The sequence below is a fragment of the Microplitis demolitor genome, chromosome 6 (genome assembly GCF_026212275.2).
Source record: "Microplitis demolitor isolate Queensland-Clemson2020A chromosome 6, iyMicDemo2.1a, whole genome shotgun sequence".
Classification (NCBI taxonomy): domain Eukaryota; kingdom Metazoa; phylum Arthropoda; class Insecta; order Hymenoptera; family Braconidae; genus Microplitis; species Microplitis demolitor.
Genome location: NC_068550.1, coordinates 4,402,513 through 4,421,070, shown reverse-complemented (window position 1 = coordinate 4,421,070; position 18,558 = coordinate 4,402,513). Strand labels below are relative to the sequence as shown.

The 18,558-nt window shown below is 26.1% G+C and overlaps 3 protein-coding genes across 8 annotated transcripts in view; 2 read left to right on the top strand and 1 right to left on the bottom strand.

Moving 5' to 3' along the window:
• LOC103573796 (uncharacterized) overlaps positions 1–1,396 on the top strand; it is a 79,950-nt gene extending 78,554 nt beyond the window's left edge. For 2 of the 4 annotated variants that reach the window (XM_053739963.1, XM_014442097.2), the window contains 2 exons: positions 79–231; positions 406–1,394. In XM_053739963.1, coding sequence (XP_053595938.1) covers positions 79–231; positions 406–603 — 351 coding nt within the window. In that variant the 3' untranslated portion in view covers positions 604–1,394. Of the gene's footprint in view, positions 1–78; positions 232–405 lie in introns of all 4 variants that reach the window. The other 2 variants (XM_053739962.1, XM_053739964.1) reach the window with 2 other exon arrangements.
• Positions 1,397–5,980: 4,584 nt separating this feature from the next.
• On the top strand, positions 5,981–12,284 carry LOC103573769 (clavesin-2). Of its 3 annotated transcripts, none has more exons than XM_014441654.2 (5): positions 5,981–6,102; positions 9,958–10,350; positions 10,878–11,188; positions 11,690–11,783; positions 11,873–12,284. In XM_014441654.2, exons 2-5 carry the CDS (start codon positions 9,966–9,968, stop codon positions 12,022–12,024), a joined length of 942 nt encoding a protein of 313 aa, XP_014297140.1. In that variant the 5' UTR covers positions 5,981–6,102; positions 9,958–9,965; the 3' UTR covers positions 12,025–12,284. The 3 variants fall into 3 exon arrangements, with proteins under 3 accessions (XP_014297140.1, XP_014297138.1, XP_014297143.1); XM_014441652.2 differs by lacking the exon at positions 5,981–6,102 and adding an exon at positions 7,403–7,939; XM_014441657.2 differs by lacking the exon at positions 5,981–6,102 and adding an exon at positions 9,034–9,229.
• A 1,074-nt stretch (positions 12,285–13,358) lies between these two features.
• On the bottom strand, positions 13,359–18,267 carry LOC103573763 (sodium/potassium/calcium exchanger 3-like). Its single transcript, XM_053739780.1, has 8 exons — positions 17,993–18,267; positions 17,500–17,718; positions 16,736–16,923; positions 16,144–16,291; positions 15,968–16,066; positions 15,364–15,624; positions 15,159–15,260; positions 13,359–14,581 (listed from the first exon to the last, which is right to left on the bottom strand). Exons 1-8 carry the CDS (start codon positions 18,141–18,143, stop codon positions 14,247–14,249), a joined length of 1,503 nt encoding a protein of 500 aa, XP_053595755.1. The 5' UTR covers positions 18,144–18,267; the 3' UTR covers positions 13,359–14,246.
• Between the last annotated feature and the right edge of the window lie 291 nt (positions 18,268–18,558).

The window sequence follows — 18,558 nt, the reverse complement described above, 5'->3', positions numbered from 1 at the left end:
GTTTTTAAAAATTAACCATATCAATAATTGATTAATTTAATTAACAGTATTATTAATGTGTGTATTTTTTAAACGCAGCTCGGTGGAATGAAGGAAGGCGATTTCATTGTTAACATCGATGACAAAGATGTTAAATGGGCCTCCCATGAACAAGTTGTGCGCTTGATTAAACAGTGTGGAGACTCAATTAGTCTTAAACTCGTCACGCCTATGGATAGGAATTATTTAAAGGTAATCATTACTCTCATTATAATATTATTACTGTTAAAAATTTTTGTCCTTGTATAAATAAATAATTTACAAGTAAAAACGATAATGAGTGTAAATTAATATAAAAATATAAGTATAATACTACTTCATATTTATGAATGTTAAATGTTAATGAGTGAAATAACATATTTATAGAAACCTGTGAAGACTAGTCATCATGATAAAGGCAGCGTGTCAGCAAGTAGTTCTTCAGGAGTGTCTTCCGGTCAGCCAAGTCCAGCAGGATCTGTCACAACGGCTCATGTTGCCCGACGTATTCCTTGGAATCCATTTAAAAAATCAACTCAAAGAGATAGTAGAGATCTTACGTTCGATAATGTCATTCTCAGATGATCTCTACATTATATATATTAATATATATATGTATATCTTACATACTCTCATCGTAATTTCGCGACTATTTTATATTTTTATCTTTACATTTTGAGTAAATATAAAAAATTCGCCATATTACGATAAAAATTAAGAAAAAAATAATTCTTGCCACAATGATCCATTTTTTTAAATTTTAAAAATAAATATAATTTTTAAAAATTTAATTTTAAATATTAATTGTGTACATAGATTTTAAATGATATTTTTATATATTTTATATATTTAAAGCAAGTGGATCATTCGTGGCAATAAAATACTTTTTTAAAATTATTTAATGGAAATTTTTTATGCCAAATTTTGATTTTAAAAAATAATTTTTATTATTGATAATGATAATAAGTAAATATTAAATGTATGTCTTGTATAATTGTTTTTTCTAAGATAGTGCTGAAATATGCGTACATGAAGCCATATATTAATTTACTGTACTACAAAATGTAGAAAAAAATTATGTTTAAATAAATAAAATAAAATTTTTTTTTAAATTTAGAAATGAAAATATTTATTCAACTCGCGCTCTATTCACGTTTTATCATGCATAAAATCCGAACCCTAAATGGTTTACCTACTGGTGAAAAATTATTTGTAAAAACACAATAAAGATGTCTACAATCCTAACCATTGTGACGTAATAAAAATAAATAAAGGCAACTATAAAATTTCCTTGAATTTTTCGTCAAATGTCCAACTTCAGACTTTTTTGTTTTTGATGACAATTTATACATTACTTAGTATACAATTTAACGTCAATTTTCTACCCGAATGCAAATTCACTTCAAAAATTGACTACAAAAAATTTGTCCTCAATTTTCAGTCAAATTTTATGTCAATTGTTAATTTAACATGAAAAATTGTTAAGTATTTTTTTGCCGTCAAATTGTAGACATTTTTATGTATAAATTTGCTTACCTTCGAAAATGGTAAGAATGAACATTACCGACTTTTTTTTCTAGTAAAAAGTTACCTCTAAATTGAGGAAAAATTAACCGCAAATTTTTCTGTATAACTTGATGTCAAATTGTAAGCAAATTTCAGGCTACTTCAATATCAAATTGCTGTCAATTTCAAGTTAAAGTGGCTATTAGGGTATCCTTCGGGCTCTAGCTGAATATTGGGTAATTACAACTTTCTGTTACCTACTGAATAGCCAACATTGTGAGGTCAAATGTTGTTAACGTGGAGTTAAAACTTTGACTAATTGGATTTAAATTTCCTTTCAATTAAATCTACATCCCTATAATTTTGTCATATTCTTATTATATCAAGTTTTTTTCACTATGTCACTAAACAACTATTTAGACTTCGCTTTTTAGGCAATTAATAAAACGCAAATAGCGCACATGAGTTGAATAAAATTATGGGCGCAACATGTAGGTTCAGTCATAATCCGTCACCCGCGAAGTGTTTAGTACTTCGCGCTGACATATTATGAATAACTTACCCCACTATTTACGCAAATAACTATTATCCACAGAAAATGCAATTTTTATTTTAAATCCGACTTTACGTTCTTGCTGATGGAATTTATCCAAAAGCGATACAAATAAAATTAGATGATAGTAAAAAATAGGTGGGTTCTGCATTTCTGCATAAATAACAAAAATTTTAATTGCAAATGTGCCAATTTTATTTGAATTTTCAATGGATAATTAAAAAATATAAATTTTCAGACGTTATTACTTGTGTGCAAAAGTATTCTCATTTAAAAAAAAACGGCTGAATATAGGAGATAAAAAAAAACTTTTGATCTGTATAAAATAAAATAATGAAGAAAAAATTTTTGTGTGAATTTATTTAATAATCTGACAATTATGCAATGTAAAAAATAAAGTAATCGAGTATTGAGTTAAAAATGATTTTAATGAGTATCTTTCACCAGTGGATAAAAAGATATAAAGCAAGTAGAGGGAGGATGCACTTTCTTTAGAGCTCGGATAACTTTGTGTACCGGTTTTAAGGTCACTAGAGAAAGTTCAGCTGACGTTTTGAGTGAACAAGAAATGTTGCCGACTAGCACTCGGGTTTTTATTAAACAATAAGTACTGAAAGAATTGGATGTATGAGTTCACTGGGAGTGTAATGCTTTCCATGGATATATAAATATATTTTTATTTAAATTGCAGCACAAAAAATAGGTAGCGAGCATGAAAAAAATTATGTTTAGTTTAATTGATACTTTTATAAATTAAATTAGATTTTTTTTTCACTGGACGGTTTTTTTTGTTATTCAATTATATCATAAGCCAGGTATTAAATATGGAAATTTATGTTTACTGATGTCTGCAATCGGGTTACTAATTTTTATTATAAAATTTACTGTCATTCATTTTTGGATTTTCCTGTCATTATTTTTAAATTCATATGGTAATGCTTTGAATTTATATAAGCTTTCAAATTAAATATCTAGTTATTTTGAAATTTTTATCTGAGCATAAAATTTTATATTTTACATTTTTATAAAAATAATTAAAATTTTTTAAAAATTTATTTCAGGAAAAACATAATAAATAAATAAATATATATATATATATAAATATCAAATTCTATGGAACAGGAAAGTATGTGTACATGCAGGAGATCATATGGGAAACTCTGACGAAAAGCACTTGAGACTTTTTCAGGAAAATTATAGATTTCTTTAATAAATATCAGAAAAAAATCAGGAATGTCAAAAATTTTTATTATGAAAAAAATTCTATAGTTCTTATATATGCTACTATTTGGTATATAAATAAAAATGATACCCAACGACACTTAAGGACTTTATGTTCAGTTGTCCTGCTTACAAAGAATATAGAACGCAATTATTATACCGCCTGACAATCTATTCAATAAAAAACGTACGGTATCGAGGTAATGAAGAGTTTCTACTCATTAATGATGAAAGGTATTTTATTTAGAATTTTTAATCTGCCAGAAATTTTATTCAAAATCAGTGATTTTACGCGGAGTAAAACTGGAGTAGATTCGAAAGAGCGCAGAACGGATGACTGTTTATTTATTTAATTCCTTAAGTAAAATTAAATCTAAATTAATTTTGTTGTTTTAAATTCAGTTGACAGGATATCGATTCGAACTATTAGTAATTTTAATTAGAAAAATAAAAAAGATGTCAAAATTTTATAATTTATTATGCAAAATTTAATTGTCAAAATATTAAAATTTTAAATAAAGAAAAAAATATGAAATCTATTTAAATAAAATGAGAGTGAGTATTCTGTTCATTTGCTTGATATTTATTTCACAAATATCAATGATATAAATTTATAGCTCGGTATGAAAAGTGATTAAAGACAATAATAAATTTAACGACTTAATTGTTTCATATGTAATAGACTAACCTGCCACAAAATAATAACGTGTCTTCAGTAATTGACATCTTCGTTTACAAGGCAAGATAAATATATATAAAAGGCGCGTATGAATAAAATGTACAGCTACCTCTTGCACACTCATGTTCTCTTATTACAAAAATAAAAAATAAAACATATATATTTAATAATTCTACCTGTTCTTTTTTTATAAAAAAAAAAAAAAGAAAAAAAATACATCCAGAATTTAATTCAATGTTTCTATATTTTTACTGACAAAAAATATCTATATGTACCTATTTATATATATGACAATTTGCAGAAAAAAATTTGGCAAGTTGATCAATTTTGACAGCGAGGTAAATTTGAAACTTTCCTTCCAAATTTTTTTTTAAATTTGTAATTTAATTATTTTATTGTTAGCTATTGAAAGCAGTTTGAGGTAAAATGGACCACTATCCGAGGAAATTTTTTTAAATTATCTACTGATCAATCTTCTCCCTATTATTTTTTACAAATCCCATATTTAAAAAAAAAATTGTGTCTTATTTTACCCTGATCGGGACTGTATAGATTCATAATTTGAAAAAAAAAAAAAAAAAAAAAAAAAAAAAAAAAAAAAATCTTATATAAGTTTTTATTATGAATTCATAAAAATAAAAAAAATTTATTGTAAAAAAGCAAAATAAATAAAAATGTAATGGGTAAAAATCGATTGTGTAACTGATTAAAAAAAGTGAGGACTGAGTGAAAGTTGCTGTACCAGTTGGTGAACTCAAACGGAACTTTAATCTGAACTTCCTCACAATTTAAATCTTTATCATTTCTCTCCACAAATTTACAACTCCAATAATGAATTAAAATTTCAAAATCGGCTGATTTTTATATAATATATAATATATAATTATCAGTAAATATAATCCCAGGTACATAACCTTGAGTACATAAAATAATTAGTGTAATTGTGTATTGTATAGAAAAGAGTGTCAGGGTTTTTTTTCGCTCCATCTTACTCATGATGAGTTTAATGCCGTAATGTCTAAATGAGTAATTGGTACCGTTTGATCCTTTCAACAGGTAGATAATATACGTATTAAAATTACCGGGCAAGCCCATAGGAATCCATATAGAAAACTGGATACCTGAATTTCCATTTTGACATGGTGTAGATTCTCATGGGAAATCGAGATAAAAATTAACATGGAATTTCACACGATTCCCATAGGAGCCTATATGAGAATCTACATTGGAATTTATGCCAGATCCTACCGGAAACCATATGGGAATCGTTCCGAAAACACCATGTGGGTACCCATAGGAATCTAGGCTGGATTCCCATATAGATTTGATAGGGCTATCAAAAAAATCCACATAGAATTGTATGGGAACCCATAGAAATCCATATAGAAAAGTATGGTGTTCTGTAAGGACCCATAGGAATCAATATAAGAGTATATGGGTTTTTATAAAAATCCATAGATTTATGGATTCCCATATGGAAAATCCACACAGGAAACTAGGTTCCTAGATTCCCATATAGGAACTTCCTTATGGACTTCTTTATGGGGAATTCATATAGAAATCTGCGTTTCCATGCAAGTAATTTCTATAGAATCCAAGGTATGTAGATTTTTATGTCAATCATCTATTGGTATGCGTATATGAATAAAAGAACATTAATATTCCTATAGGAAACCATATGGGAATTTATCCAAAAACACAATAGGAATCTGGACTGCAGAACTAAAAGTATTGCAGATGGCAAAATAAAATTATTTATCATAAAAATCGAATATGAATTTAATAAAAGTGACGAAGATGACAATGAAGATGAAAATGGAGTAGAGAATCTACGCAGATCTACCGCACATGGAAGCAATGCAAGAAAACAGAGAATGTGATCTGACTCTCAGTGCGCACGCGTCAATAAAAGTATCAACAATATACAATTGTGCCGACTCTACACACACATTGCACACTTTAGCGGTACAGTTGTTGTATACATCACATATATAGAAGAAGAATATACTGAGGATTGGTAAGAGTTTCAACTTGGCGGTCTTTTCAGTCGCGCGCAGGGTTACCAGGGGAAAAGTCCTGCGCGCGTTTATTTTATTTATAATTTTTTATTACAATAAACATCAACGTAAGTACTTTTTATTATTTTAAATACATACGTTTCTTAATAACTATTTATTTAATGAAAAATTTTAATAGATAGTTGGTTTATTTTTGCTGTAACTGTCATTAGCAATGAAAGTAGGACACGTCTAACTTAATTTTATACTTTTTGCCTTCAATTAACGACACTATCTAATTTCATTTTTTTTTGTGCTATTACTCAATGAATGTATGATTTATTTTTCGTTTGTGTTTATTAATATTTTTAGATGTAAAAAATTATTGTGGATTTTAATTCTCAAAAGCGAAAGTGTACTCGTGAAATCAGATTTTTTCCTAATTGTTCGGTCTATCGTAAAAATGAAAGCAACTTTCTGTATAAATGTTACAAAAATAAATATATATGTATATAGATTTAACAGATTATTAATAATGACACTAATGAATTATTTGAATATTTTTTAAAAAAAATGTGTTATTTATTTAAATATTTAAAAATTTATTAAGAAAAATTTTGAATAAATTTTTTGATAAAATTAAATTTTTCAAATTTTAGAATTGAAATAAATATTTAATTGTCATTTAATTTCGTACTTATATTCAATTATTAATTATTTATTTAAATTTTTAAAAATAAATTTATTTGTTAAATTTTTATTTAATTAGATATAAAAATATTTAATAAAAAGAAATGGTAATTAATTTAAAAATAATGAAATAATAAAAATTTACAAATATATGATTTTTAAATAAATAAATATGTGAATTAATGTGACAGTTATCATAAAAATATTTATAGTTATTTATTTATATAAATGTAAATTAATTGCAAGTTGTAATCACATATGAGTAATTCGTGTGTTGAATAATTGTAAAAAATAAGTATTTTAAAATACAGAGATACAAGAAGTGAGGCAAGTCCCGTTATACGCTAACCGGCTTTAGTTGAACTCGTAACATCCTGGAACCAGTCCAGAAACACATTTGTATTTCCGTGATAATAGATTTCGTAAATCTGCACACTTTAAATACAATTTAACTCAATTAAAAATTATAATTATTATATTTAAATATATATCATACTTATCACTAATCATCTTTTATTTAAAATTACAAATTTTTCTATATTATTTTTAAAATTATCATCAAAAAATTATCATACATTTTTTTGTTTAAATAAAAAAAATGCGGAAGTTTAAATAAATGTTTACAATTTTTTTATCTGTGTAATTTTGTTTGTATGAAAGTAAAATATTTATTTTAAAATCTAAAAATAAGATAATTAAAAAATTCAAATTTATATCAAACAAAAAAATAATTACTTGCAATGGCATTAAAAAAAATTTCTCTCGATGTGTCGAACAGTTGCTTATTCATCGAAGCATCAAAAGAGAGAAAGCAAAATCAAAGTACTTTTATTATTAATTGCGATCTGATATAAAGTAACGCCGAGATTTAATTTTGAGAAACTATAACACTAATTGTTTTAATTAACTGTGGATTTTAATTTGATCTTAGTGTGCGGATATGTTTTGACTTGATGTTAAAAAGTAAAAGTTGTTATCGATAAAGTAATTTATCAAAATTATCTTAAATATTAAGGAAGTGTTTTATTCTTTTATAAGAAACGTAAACAGGTAAAATGAATTTAAAAAGTGGGGTAATGAAGATATTGGTCAGCGGTAGGTTCAGGGACGAAGTCAGTCGAGTAAAAGCTGTCTTGTAATAAAAAGTTATTATTTAGTAGGCAAGTGATCGTTGAGACTGCTTGTACCGATCAACTATCTAAGCAATTTTACATATTACACTTTTCTTTTCTTGCAAAATCGTGCAATTAACATTGCAAGTGCTTATTTTATACGGTGTGTATTACTAAATGTGATTACATTTTCTTTTTTACAAATTACTTACTAAAAACTCAGGAGTGAATTTGAAATTAAAAATTTTATTTAAATTCAAATTTACTCGGAGTTCCAGAGTCAAAAAAATCACTTCACATATGAGTTTATTTTTTAGCGGGAATTGTGGAGAGATTTGAATTTTATTTAAATCTGCATTCACTTTGATTCGGAGTTTTCGTATTAAAATTAACATCCTGTCGAAGTCAATTTCACTTTAAGGGGATGAAATAAATAAGCGGCTCCACATTCACTCCGCAAATTTTTTATAGTGTAGTGATTGTGAATTTTAATATTTTAAATATATATGATGATTATATTTAATAATTTTTTGGAAATATTTATGACTAGTAACTTTAGTAAAATAAAAGTTGTCAATTATTATTCAATTCTTTGATAAGAATTTTTTTATAAAATTCAAATTATCTCTAAATACCAAAAAAAAAATATATAAGACCTCTTTTTTGGGGCGTATATATTTTTGTATAAAATTGTTTAGTCTTTTGATATTTAAAATTTTTTTTTTAGAAATTTTGGGGGGTTTAAATTGAAGTTGAAAATTATAATTGATAATTTAAAATAGAACATTAACTACAAATTTTTATTCACTTTCGGTCATAAAAACTGCTGATAAATTTTTCAAAAATTCCAAGCAACAAAAATTTTGCTGAATCAGAGCAATGACAAAAAGTAAAATAAAATTAAAAATATTAAGAAAGTAAAGTAGAAAGTCAAAGTCAAAATTTCAATGAATATACGACTAATTAACTGTTCGCTAAACAAACTTTCATTTTAACTTGGAGCCATTGCCAAATTATTTTGAAATAAATAATAATCACTTACAACCTTCAGTAAACATGTTCTCCATTCGGGGATTAAAAAATATATTTAATTCTATAATTCTATTTCTATTGCGCAAAAGATAATTATTTTAATAAGCAATAGTAAAAATAAAAAAAAAAATTAATAATTTGAGGTAATCTCTGGACATTACACTTAAAATATTCGATAACTTTCCATTTCATGACATAAAATACTTTCTCTACATCTTATCCAATCGTGAGTTACATAATTTTTTCTTCAGTTGTAAGTTAGAAGCGACCCAGTACACGTCTATATAAATAATTACGCTCTTGGACCTCAGCCTGTGTATAAAGAATACTTAGGTTTAATATTCTATCCACATATTTGTGTAACAAATCCATCGTGCTTTACATTACAAGCGACTTAAACTTCATATACATACAGGACAATGTAATATATTATCTTTTATATTTATACTCATATTTATTCTTTTGATCCGTGAAAATTATCTATGTTTATTTCGTAACAACTCTATTATCATTATTTATGAACATGCGGTTGTTTAAATGTTTTATTGTTTAACTTGACATTGAAAAATAAATCTTAATAAATTACACTTACACTAATTGCGAAAATTAATAAATATATTTACATTTAACTTGGAAATTCAAGGCGCTAAGAAGAGAATATTTGAAAGTAGATTTTTTTGTTTGTTTATTATTTATCACCTTTTTATTTTTTAAATAAATATTAATTCTTTTTTTTTTCATTTTCGCGGTATTTAGATAACACATGTCATTTTTTTTATCTGACATTTGTTCTGAAGCGGCGTTAATTGCTATGATATTTTAATAATAAATTAGGAAATAAAAATTTAAATACGAATTGGAAAAATAATTTAAAAAAAAAAACCCGTCTAGTGTAAATATATATAAAATATGAAAAAAATTTTTGTACAATAACTTAAAATGAATACGTAGAATATATTTAAATCGGGGAAACAAATTTGACTTTTCATAAATGGAAACATGATAACAAAAAGTTCGTCGTTGTGTCATGTTCTGAAGTTTATAATTATGAACTTTTTTTCAGGAATTTTCAAGTCAAAAAATGATGACAATTTTTATGTGCATCTAAAAGTACACTGAATAATTACTTGATGTTTATTTGTTTTATAGAATTAAAAATGGGTATGGGAGGCGAGGTTGATTACAAATGTGGTCTCAGTGAGGATGTGCAGACAATTGCATTTGAGGAACTGCGTGAAAATGAGAACATTAGAGAACAAGCGTTGGAACAATTAAAAGCTTGGATATTGAAACATCCTTCGATAAAACGTTGCCGCACTGACCCTGTATTTTTGTTGCGTTTTTTGAGAACAAAAAAATTTAGTGTTCCCATGGCACAAGAAATGTTGGAACGATATTTAACAATCAGACAATTGTATCCTGACTGGTTTCAAAATTTGGATATTAATGATCCAGATATCGAAGCTATTATTGACAGCGGATATCTTGTTCCATTGTTAGAAAAAGATGAGCATGGAAGACAAGTTATTTTGTCTTGTGCCGGTGAGTTTTATTTTAATTAATAACTTTTTAGATATTATCCCATAATTTTATGGTGATAATTACTTGGAGTTATAGGGTATGAGTCCATAATTTCTGGTAAAAGTTTCTATAACTATGGGAAATTATTCCTATTATATAGTAAACGTTCTTAAATCTTATGGTAATAATTACCATACTCATGGGAATAGTTCCCACAGTTAAATAACAATAAATTCTATACCCATATTGAAAAGTTCCTAGTCGCGTATGAGAATAAACCATAGGATGTATAGACCATGGTAACCGTTTCCATGATATGTGTAAAATATTTCCATAAAGTTATGGTAATAATTACTGGGAGTTATAGGGTATGGGTCCATAATTTCTGGTAAAAGTTTCCATAGCTATGGGAACAATTTCTATAATTATGGTAAAAGATCTTAAATCTTATGGTAATAAGTACCGTATACTATGGTAATAATTACCGTATATTATGGTAATCATTACTGTACTATTATGTTAATAAATAAATAAATTAAAATTAACAGGTCGTTTTGATCCATATAAATATACGTCTGCACAAATGGCCCGAGCCCATAGTCTAGTTGTTGAGTCTCTACTAGATGATGAGGAGAATCAAGTACGTGGTTACACTCACGTGAATGATGAGTCTGGGCTAACCATGGGCCACGTGAGCGCATGGTCATTAACGGACATACGGAACATGCTCAGATGCATACAAAACAGCACACCGATGCGACATAAGGAAACGCATTTTATAAATATACCTAATTGTGCAACTAAAGTTCTGGAATTTGCTCTGTCACTTTTGAGTGATAAGTTGAGAGCGAGAATTATGGTAAAAATTTATTTTTGATCGTTTGTTTATTCATTATTTTTAGGAGATGTGAATTTATGGCTGTTCTGCGTAATGTTTAAATTGCTATGATTATTTTAAATAGTAACAACGGAAGCAGTATATTTAAATTGCACTAAAATCGTTAGAAAAATAAATTTCATTTTTCTAAATAAATTAAATCTTAATTTAGAAATTTTTTTTTTAATGTTGTTTTTTTACTAAGAGCGAGACCGGGTCATTTTTTTTTTAACCAAAAAATATTTTTATTTAAAATAATTTTGAAATTACATTTAATTCTTAAATTCTGACTAAAAAAAATAAATTGTTTAAAGGGTTCATCATACCCCGGTTTTTTATATTCTCTAATTTTATTGAAAATTAAATTTATCATAAAGTTACAACGATATTTTGTGAAAAATATTTAAAAAATAATTTTTTTACAAGTAGTGTTCCCATTTTACCCCTTAATAATATAATACTATTTTTTTTATAATTCTTCAGGTTCACAAAAGTCTAGATGATTTAAAAGAAGCAGTAAATCCTAAAATATTACCTAAAGAATACGGTGGTATTGTACCACTTGCTGATATGATAGGTATTTATTTAATAAATCATAAATTTATTTTTTTTTCTTTTACTTTTAATATCTAGTCAATATATAAATATGACTAACGACTTTTTTAGCTGCTTTCAAGGATAAGTTGCGTAAAAAACGTACCGAGCTGAAGGCCCTTGATGATATGTATATTGAGATATCTCCAAAAGACTCGTGTTCTTCTTCTTCTGAAGGTCTCTGTGGTATTTCCGGTTCTTTTCGTAAACTTGAAGTTGATTAAAATATTTAATTAATTCATTAATATATTAAAATTATTATTATTACTATTCATTTATCATTGATAAGTTTTTTAATTAAAGGATTGTTGTGTTTTCTTTTTTAATTATTATTATAATAATTTTTTAATCTTTTAATTTTGTAATGATTCTATATATAAATATATTTGTAATTTATAATTAATAACAATTTGAACAAAAGTTACAAACTGTTGCGTTGGTGGTGTCAGTTACCGAAATGACGATAATAAATAAATTAAATCATGATGATTTTTTTATTTTTAACTATTAAATAATTAATGTAATTAAATATGTAATCAATGTAATTTTTTATTAATTTTAATTTTAAAAATTTGAAAAATATTTTTTCTTCCCGCCAAGAAAATTTCAAATTTTCTAAAAAATAGGGAAGTTATTTTTTTATTATTATTTTTTTCAATAAATAATCTTCATATATATTTACATAAATATATATATATATATTTGTTAATAATGTGATAATTATAAATAGTTATATAATTCAATTTATTATTTTTTTTTCTTATAAATTCTTATTGACTATGAATTAAAAATATTTTTAATTGATAATTGTGTTGTAATTAAATTCTTTAATTTAAAAATATATATTGCAATTAATATACAATTTAAATAAAATTTAAAAAAAAACAATAATGTATATGGGATTATAAGAGAATAAAATTATGAAAAGACTTGTATGTTAATGAGTTTCTCTGAAATCCATAAATGTTTTGATCTTTTGTAAAAAAATTTATTGCGTCAGTTTTTAAATTTAAATTATAAACTCAATAATTCGGCTTTATTTTTTAACACAAAATAGTATGTAATTTGAATAAAATATATTTTTAAGAATGTATGAATTTTTATTAATATAAGTTATTGTTTACGTTTTTTTTGTGATGTTTAATAATTTTGTAAAAGTTTTAATTAAATATAAAGTAAAAAAAACCTTTTTTTATTCCCTTGTCTTCATGGTTTTTTTAATGAATTCGCTAACTAGCAAGACTCAAAGTGCCACATAAAATTTGTGAAATGTTAGTCAATAATTAAATGGTCAAATTTTGAAAAAGTTTAATTCAGAAATTACAGTAGATGCTCGTTATAAGAAACGTCAGATTAAGTTTAAGATTTTTAGAGTGTCTGTATATGTGTATATGTGTGTAAATAATTCATATCTTTTTCAAGGATTAACTGATTAAAGTTGAACTTGAGGCATTAGCAAGAGGTATCATCAAAACAGATATAATGAATAGTTTAAATAAACGTTTAATTACTCAAAAATTTATATGAATACAAAAATTTTTAAAGAATTAAAAATTCTAAAAGTCATTTAGCTTCAAATATTAACAAACCCCTTTTCAGAATACTACAAAATTTATGTAAATCATCTGCATTGCAAAATTTCATTGACAAAATTTTTGAAGGAATAAAAATTTCAGTAGAAAGTTTTCGTGTTGGTCTGCAAGGTCAGCCGTTTTTTTTTTTAGTGGCAATATTTTATTGCTATCAATAAAAATATATGAATACTACCGAATACTTTAATTTAAAATTTTTAATTCTCTATCTCCATTAACCAAATAAATAACAAAATTAAAAAAAAGATTTCAACTTTAACTAAATATTTATTTTATAATATTTTCATAGTAGTCTTTAATTAAAAATTTAATTTAAATATTTATTCTCAGCTTAATCAGATATTTTTAGACAAAACCAAAGTATTAAACACACCAATTAATTATATCTTTTACAAAACTCATTTTTTTTTTGTTTTTACAAACTCATTATCTACAGACTTATCATAATCACAATTAATATAAAAATTAAATATAATAAAAAAAATTACACGTGTACATTCAATTATTTTAATAATAAAAAAAAAAAACAATGAAAAAAATTTTAAACAACACAGCTGATAAGGTAACACTCCACGAGATCAATATCAGAGATATATATCCACATAGGAATAAAACTGGTCCTGTTTTTTCGAAAGGAGATAACAGTAATCTCATCTATTATCTCATTTCTTATCATTTATCATGCGACTTTTGAGTATAATAACTAAAAACTTAAATTATGTATATATATCAACAATTTAAATATAATATATTAATAAAGTTGATTAAATAGCACTATAAAACATCAATAACTTGTTAGTAATTAAAATATAATTATATTATCCTATAAGCGGCGATTAAAGCCGCAGGATTTGTCAATGAACACATGTCGGAAGATTAACATTAAAAAATACATTTAGTTCAGTGAGTGCAGCTATTACTAGAAAACACCCGTACATAAATAGACAAGTAAAGCCAACTTTACGGTCAAGTCGAAATTTGTTACATGCAAAAGCCACGTAAAGTAGAATTAAAGTTGAAAATAGTGATATCGAGCTGTAGACTAGTCCCTCGGAATTTATCTGAACGTAATGTAATCCTGGATTTTTTGGTATAAATGTAGCTTTTATAAACCAAGGCAATCCAAGACATAAAAGTATATCGAAGACATTTGAACCAATCGAGTTACTGATTCCCATGGTACCATGTCCTGAAAAATTATTTATTTATATTTAATAGTATTTTATTATTTATTATTAGACTGTAAAAAATTATAAGTTAATATGGAGATTATTTTGGTCAGAATTTACTTGGAGTTTCGGAGTTTTTTAAAACATCATATCGTGCGCTATAAAAAATTTACGGAGCAGATGACTGTTTATTTATTTCATTCCTTTGGAGTAAAATTAACTCCGAACGGAAGTTTATTTTATAATTAAAACTCCGAGTTGGAAAGAAGTCTATATGTTTATTTCAATTTCTGCAGTTGACCAACATGGCCCAGATTTATTATGACACCATGGCATTTAAAGCGTGAATTATTTCTCCATGTAGGAAGTTTTTTTTACAGATGGTTGATTTTGGAGATATAAATTTTATTTTTAATCTGCATATACTTTGATCCGAAGTTTTTATGGTAAAATAAACTTTCCTTCGGAGTGAATTTTACTCCGAGGAAATTAAATAAATAAAAAGTCATCTGCTCCGTACTTACTGCATTTCGCAATTTTTTTTACAGTGTATTATTATTATTATTTTTTATATTTATTATTATTGATTTTGATTACCTTGATTTGTTACGATAACGCTAGACACAGCCTCAGGAACACTCATCCCAGCGGCAAGAAATGTTAAACCCATTACTGAGTCTGGGATCTCTAGAGTATCACCTGTAATTGACAATTTGAGCTTTAAGTTTTTTTTTTTTCACTATATATTTATTATTACTTTAATTAATATTATTAACATCATTAAGTATTGATAAATAATCACCGATGATTGTTATGTCCCAGCCGACGAGGAATGACATTGAAGCTATCCAAACAACACACATTACAAATGTAACTGGATACCAAGACTTCAATGATTTTCTTCGGCAATCCGGGATTGTTATCAGCAACACAAAATTTATCGGCCAGGTTAATACCCACCAGGTTTTTTCCCACTTAGATTCTGGCCAATTAGTCATGTTTACTATTTCAAGATGCTCATCTTCGATAGATTCAAAACTATTTACTTTTCCATTTTCGCAATCTAAAAACAAATAATTGATTTTAGTCTCAAGTATCCCAAAACCATAAGAGAGAGGGGAGTTAGTTTAACCTCTTGACGAAAAATAAAATTTACAGGATTTTTTTTTCAAATTCTCATAAATTTTCTACAGAAAAAAAATATTGTCTAAGAAATTGAGCAAAATTACAATAAAATTTTTAAACTGATTTCGAATTTGAAAAATTTCTAATGACCCAAGTTACCCCTATCTGGTAATTTTCTTCTTTGAAAAAAAAAAAAAAAAATTTTAGACAATATGACTAGAAATTTTATTTAATAAAAATTCTCCCTTCGACTATTCTTAAATTTAAAAATAAATACTTACGTTTTGGTAACAAAGGTCGGTTGTCTAAATTTTTATACTCCTTTCTTTTGGATAACATTGAGCCCATACATCGACTGATGCGTTTGTTAAAATACATGGCTAATAAAAAAAAAAAAATTATTGAAATTTATAAAATTATATTCCGATTCAAAATTTAATTTTACAGCTAAACTTACTTAGTATGTATAGAATATAAGTGATGACAAGAATTAATCCTTCATACCATTCAACTCGGCCATCACGAAATACCAAAATAAGTAAACCGACAGTGATGGCATAGGCTAGAGAATCTCGACTCACTGGCCACCAATCAAGTTCTAGAGCCTGAAAATTTATTCTTTACATCATTTAATTTTATTAAATACAGGAAAGGGCCGGAAATTTTTTCCCAGGTTGGGCAAAACGGGTCACCTCTAAAAAAAAGTACAAAATTTTTTTTTCTTTTATTTAAAAAAAATGACTAATAAAATTCTTTATATCTAATCTGTGAAAAAAGAAATTTGTAATAGTGTTAGTTAATAAAGATTACGAAAAAAAAAAAATGATTAAAGATAAATAACTTGTATAAAATTTAAATACAGTGAAAAAGACATTGTATGAATTTTTTGTGGTCAACAATTCATTGAGTCCTGAAAAAAAATTGTTTAAGAAAAAATTTTGAAAAACGTTTTCTGCCAAATTTTTGGGGTGGTCAGTTTTGCCCACCCTGTTTTGATAATTAAGTGATTAAGTGATTAAAAAATAATTATCGTGGCAATTTTAAAATACCTGACTAGCAAAAAGTCCACAGCATGCAGGAACAGCGAGAATATTAAATACTGCAGAACCCACGATTGTACCAATTCCAATATCACCTTGAGTTACAAAAGTTCCGACGACATTTATAAATAATTCGGGACTGGATGATGCTGCTGCCATAAATGTTGCACCAGCAACATCTTCCGATACATTTAGTTCTAAAATAATAAAAATAAAATTCAATCATATTAATAAATATCAATAGGGAGAGACACGATAGGAAATTTATTGGATAAATAATTAATTTTTTCAATCTTTTAAGACCGGATATTAATTATTTTTTTTATCTTTCCATCAAATCTGATTTGGCATTGAAATTAATTTTAAAAAAATTTTCAGTGCATGATGCGATGTCACAAAAGTTTACATTGACTATAAGATGAAATTTTTCAAAAATTTTCAGTGTCCCATTTCACCCCAAGTACATGTCACTTTAAAATTCACAATATTTTTTTTTTTTTTCAATAATTTTTCAAAGCAACCCATCATACTATAGATATTTAAAAAAAAATATTCAAAATTTTGAGTAAACGTGAATTTAAAAAAATTACTTCGATATTTATAAATCAACGCCAACTTTAAGGCGCTGGCAGCGCTATTAGGGTACATAAAATGTATACTCCATTTAAAAATCCGATATCGCAGAGGCCGCGAGATTTTTTCTAACTAAAAAACGTTAGAAAAATTTATTTCACAAAATTTTTAAGCTTCCCCGATTTTTTTTAAATACTTACTTTCACATATTCGTGTAATCGAAGGAACAAAAAAGTCATCACAAACAACCGCGAGCAGTAAAAATAAATAAATAGCAAGGATTATATGAATTACTATAAATCCCGAGCGTCTTTGCTCGGTCGTGAAACCATCTGGAGGAAATTCTTCAATCGCTGGCGCAATACATCGATTACCAACATTGACTTCCGGTTCTTCAACCTGCATTAATTTACGTAATCCTGAAAAAAAAAATCAAGTCTCATTTAATAAAAAACTTTAAACATTAAAAAAAAATATAAATGTATATACATTAAAAAAAAAGGAAATATGAAATATGTGAACTTTAAGCACCTGACGTGTTTAGATATCAAGATATATTTTTTTTTATTGCCAACTTATCGATAAAATTATTTATCTTGATTCAGCAAGAAAATGAAATGCTTTCCAATACTTTTTATTGTTACTTATATTTTTTAAAAAGATAAATATCAAGGATTAATGTTTGTAACTTACGTATTTCATTTCTCCCGTTTATTGGATAATCAATTTCCGAACTTTTATTAGTTATAAATCCAGTAAAACTAATACATGCAAAATATACCGTCGGTATACCGATAACTAATAGCATACGGTAAAATATTAAATGTTTATGGCGTTTTGTCATATCTTTTGATGCTTTGGAATAATCCAAAAATTAAAAATTTTGAAAACTCGGAATTAATTTCCCAAATATTATTGGGGTACTTTTTTTTTTATAAGATAGTTAACTACCGAATGTCTTAGTGGCAACTGATGAAAGGAGGGACAGCCGTGAGTAATTCTTTTAAATATCTAGTCATTATCTTGATGATAAGATAAACCAAAGGCGTCAGACAAACTATCCCTTGATCGATTCTTAGCTCTGAAAAACAATCTTGGCGTCGTTGATTTATTTATCTTCTATCAACAGAAAACAAAACAATAATATGTTTTTACTCATACATATATATATATATATATATATATATATATATATTTTTTTTTTTGACTACAGATACAGTATATGGGTAATTTGAGCCCAAGTTATTTGGATTGAATTG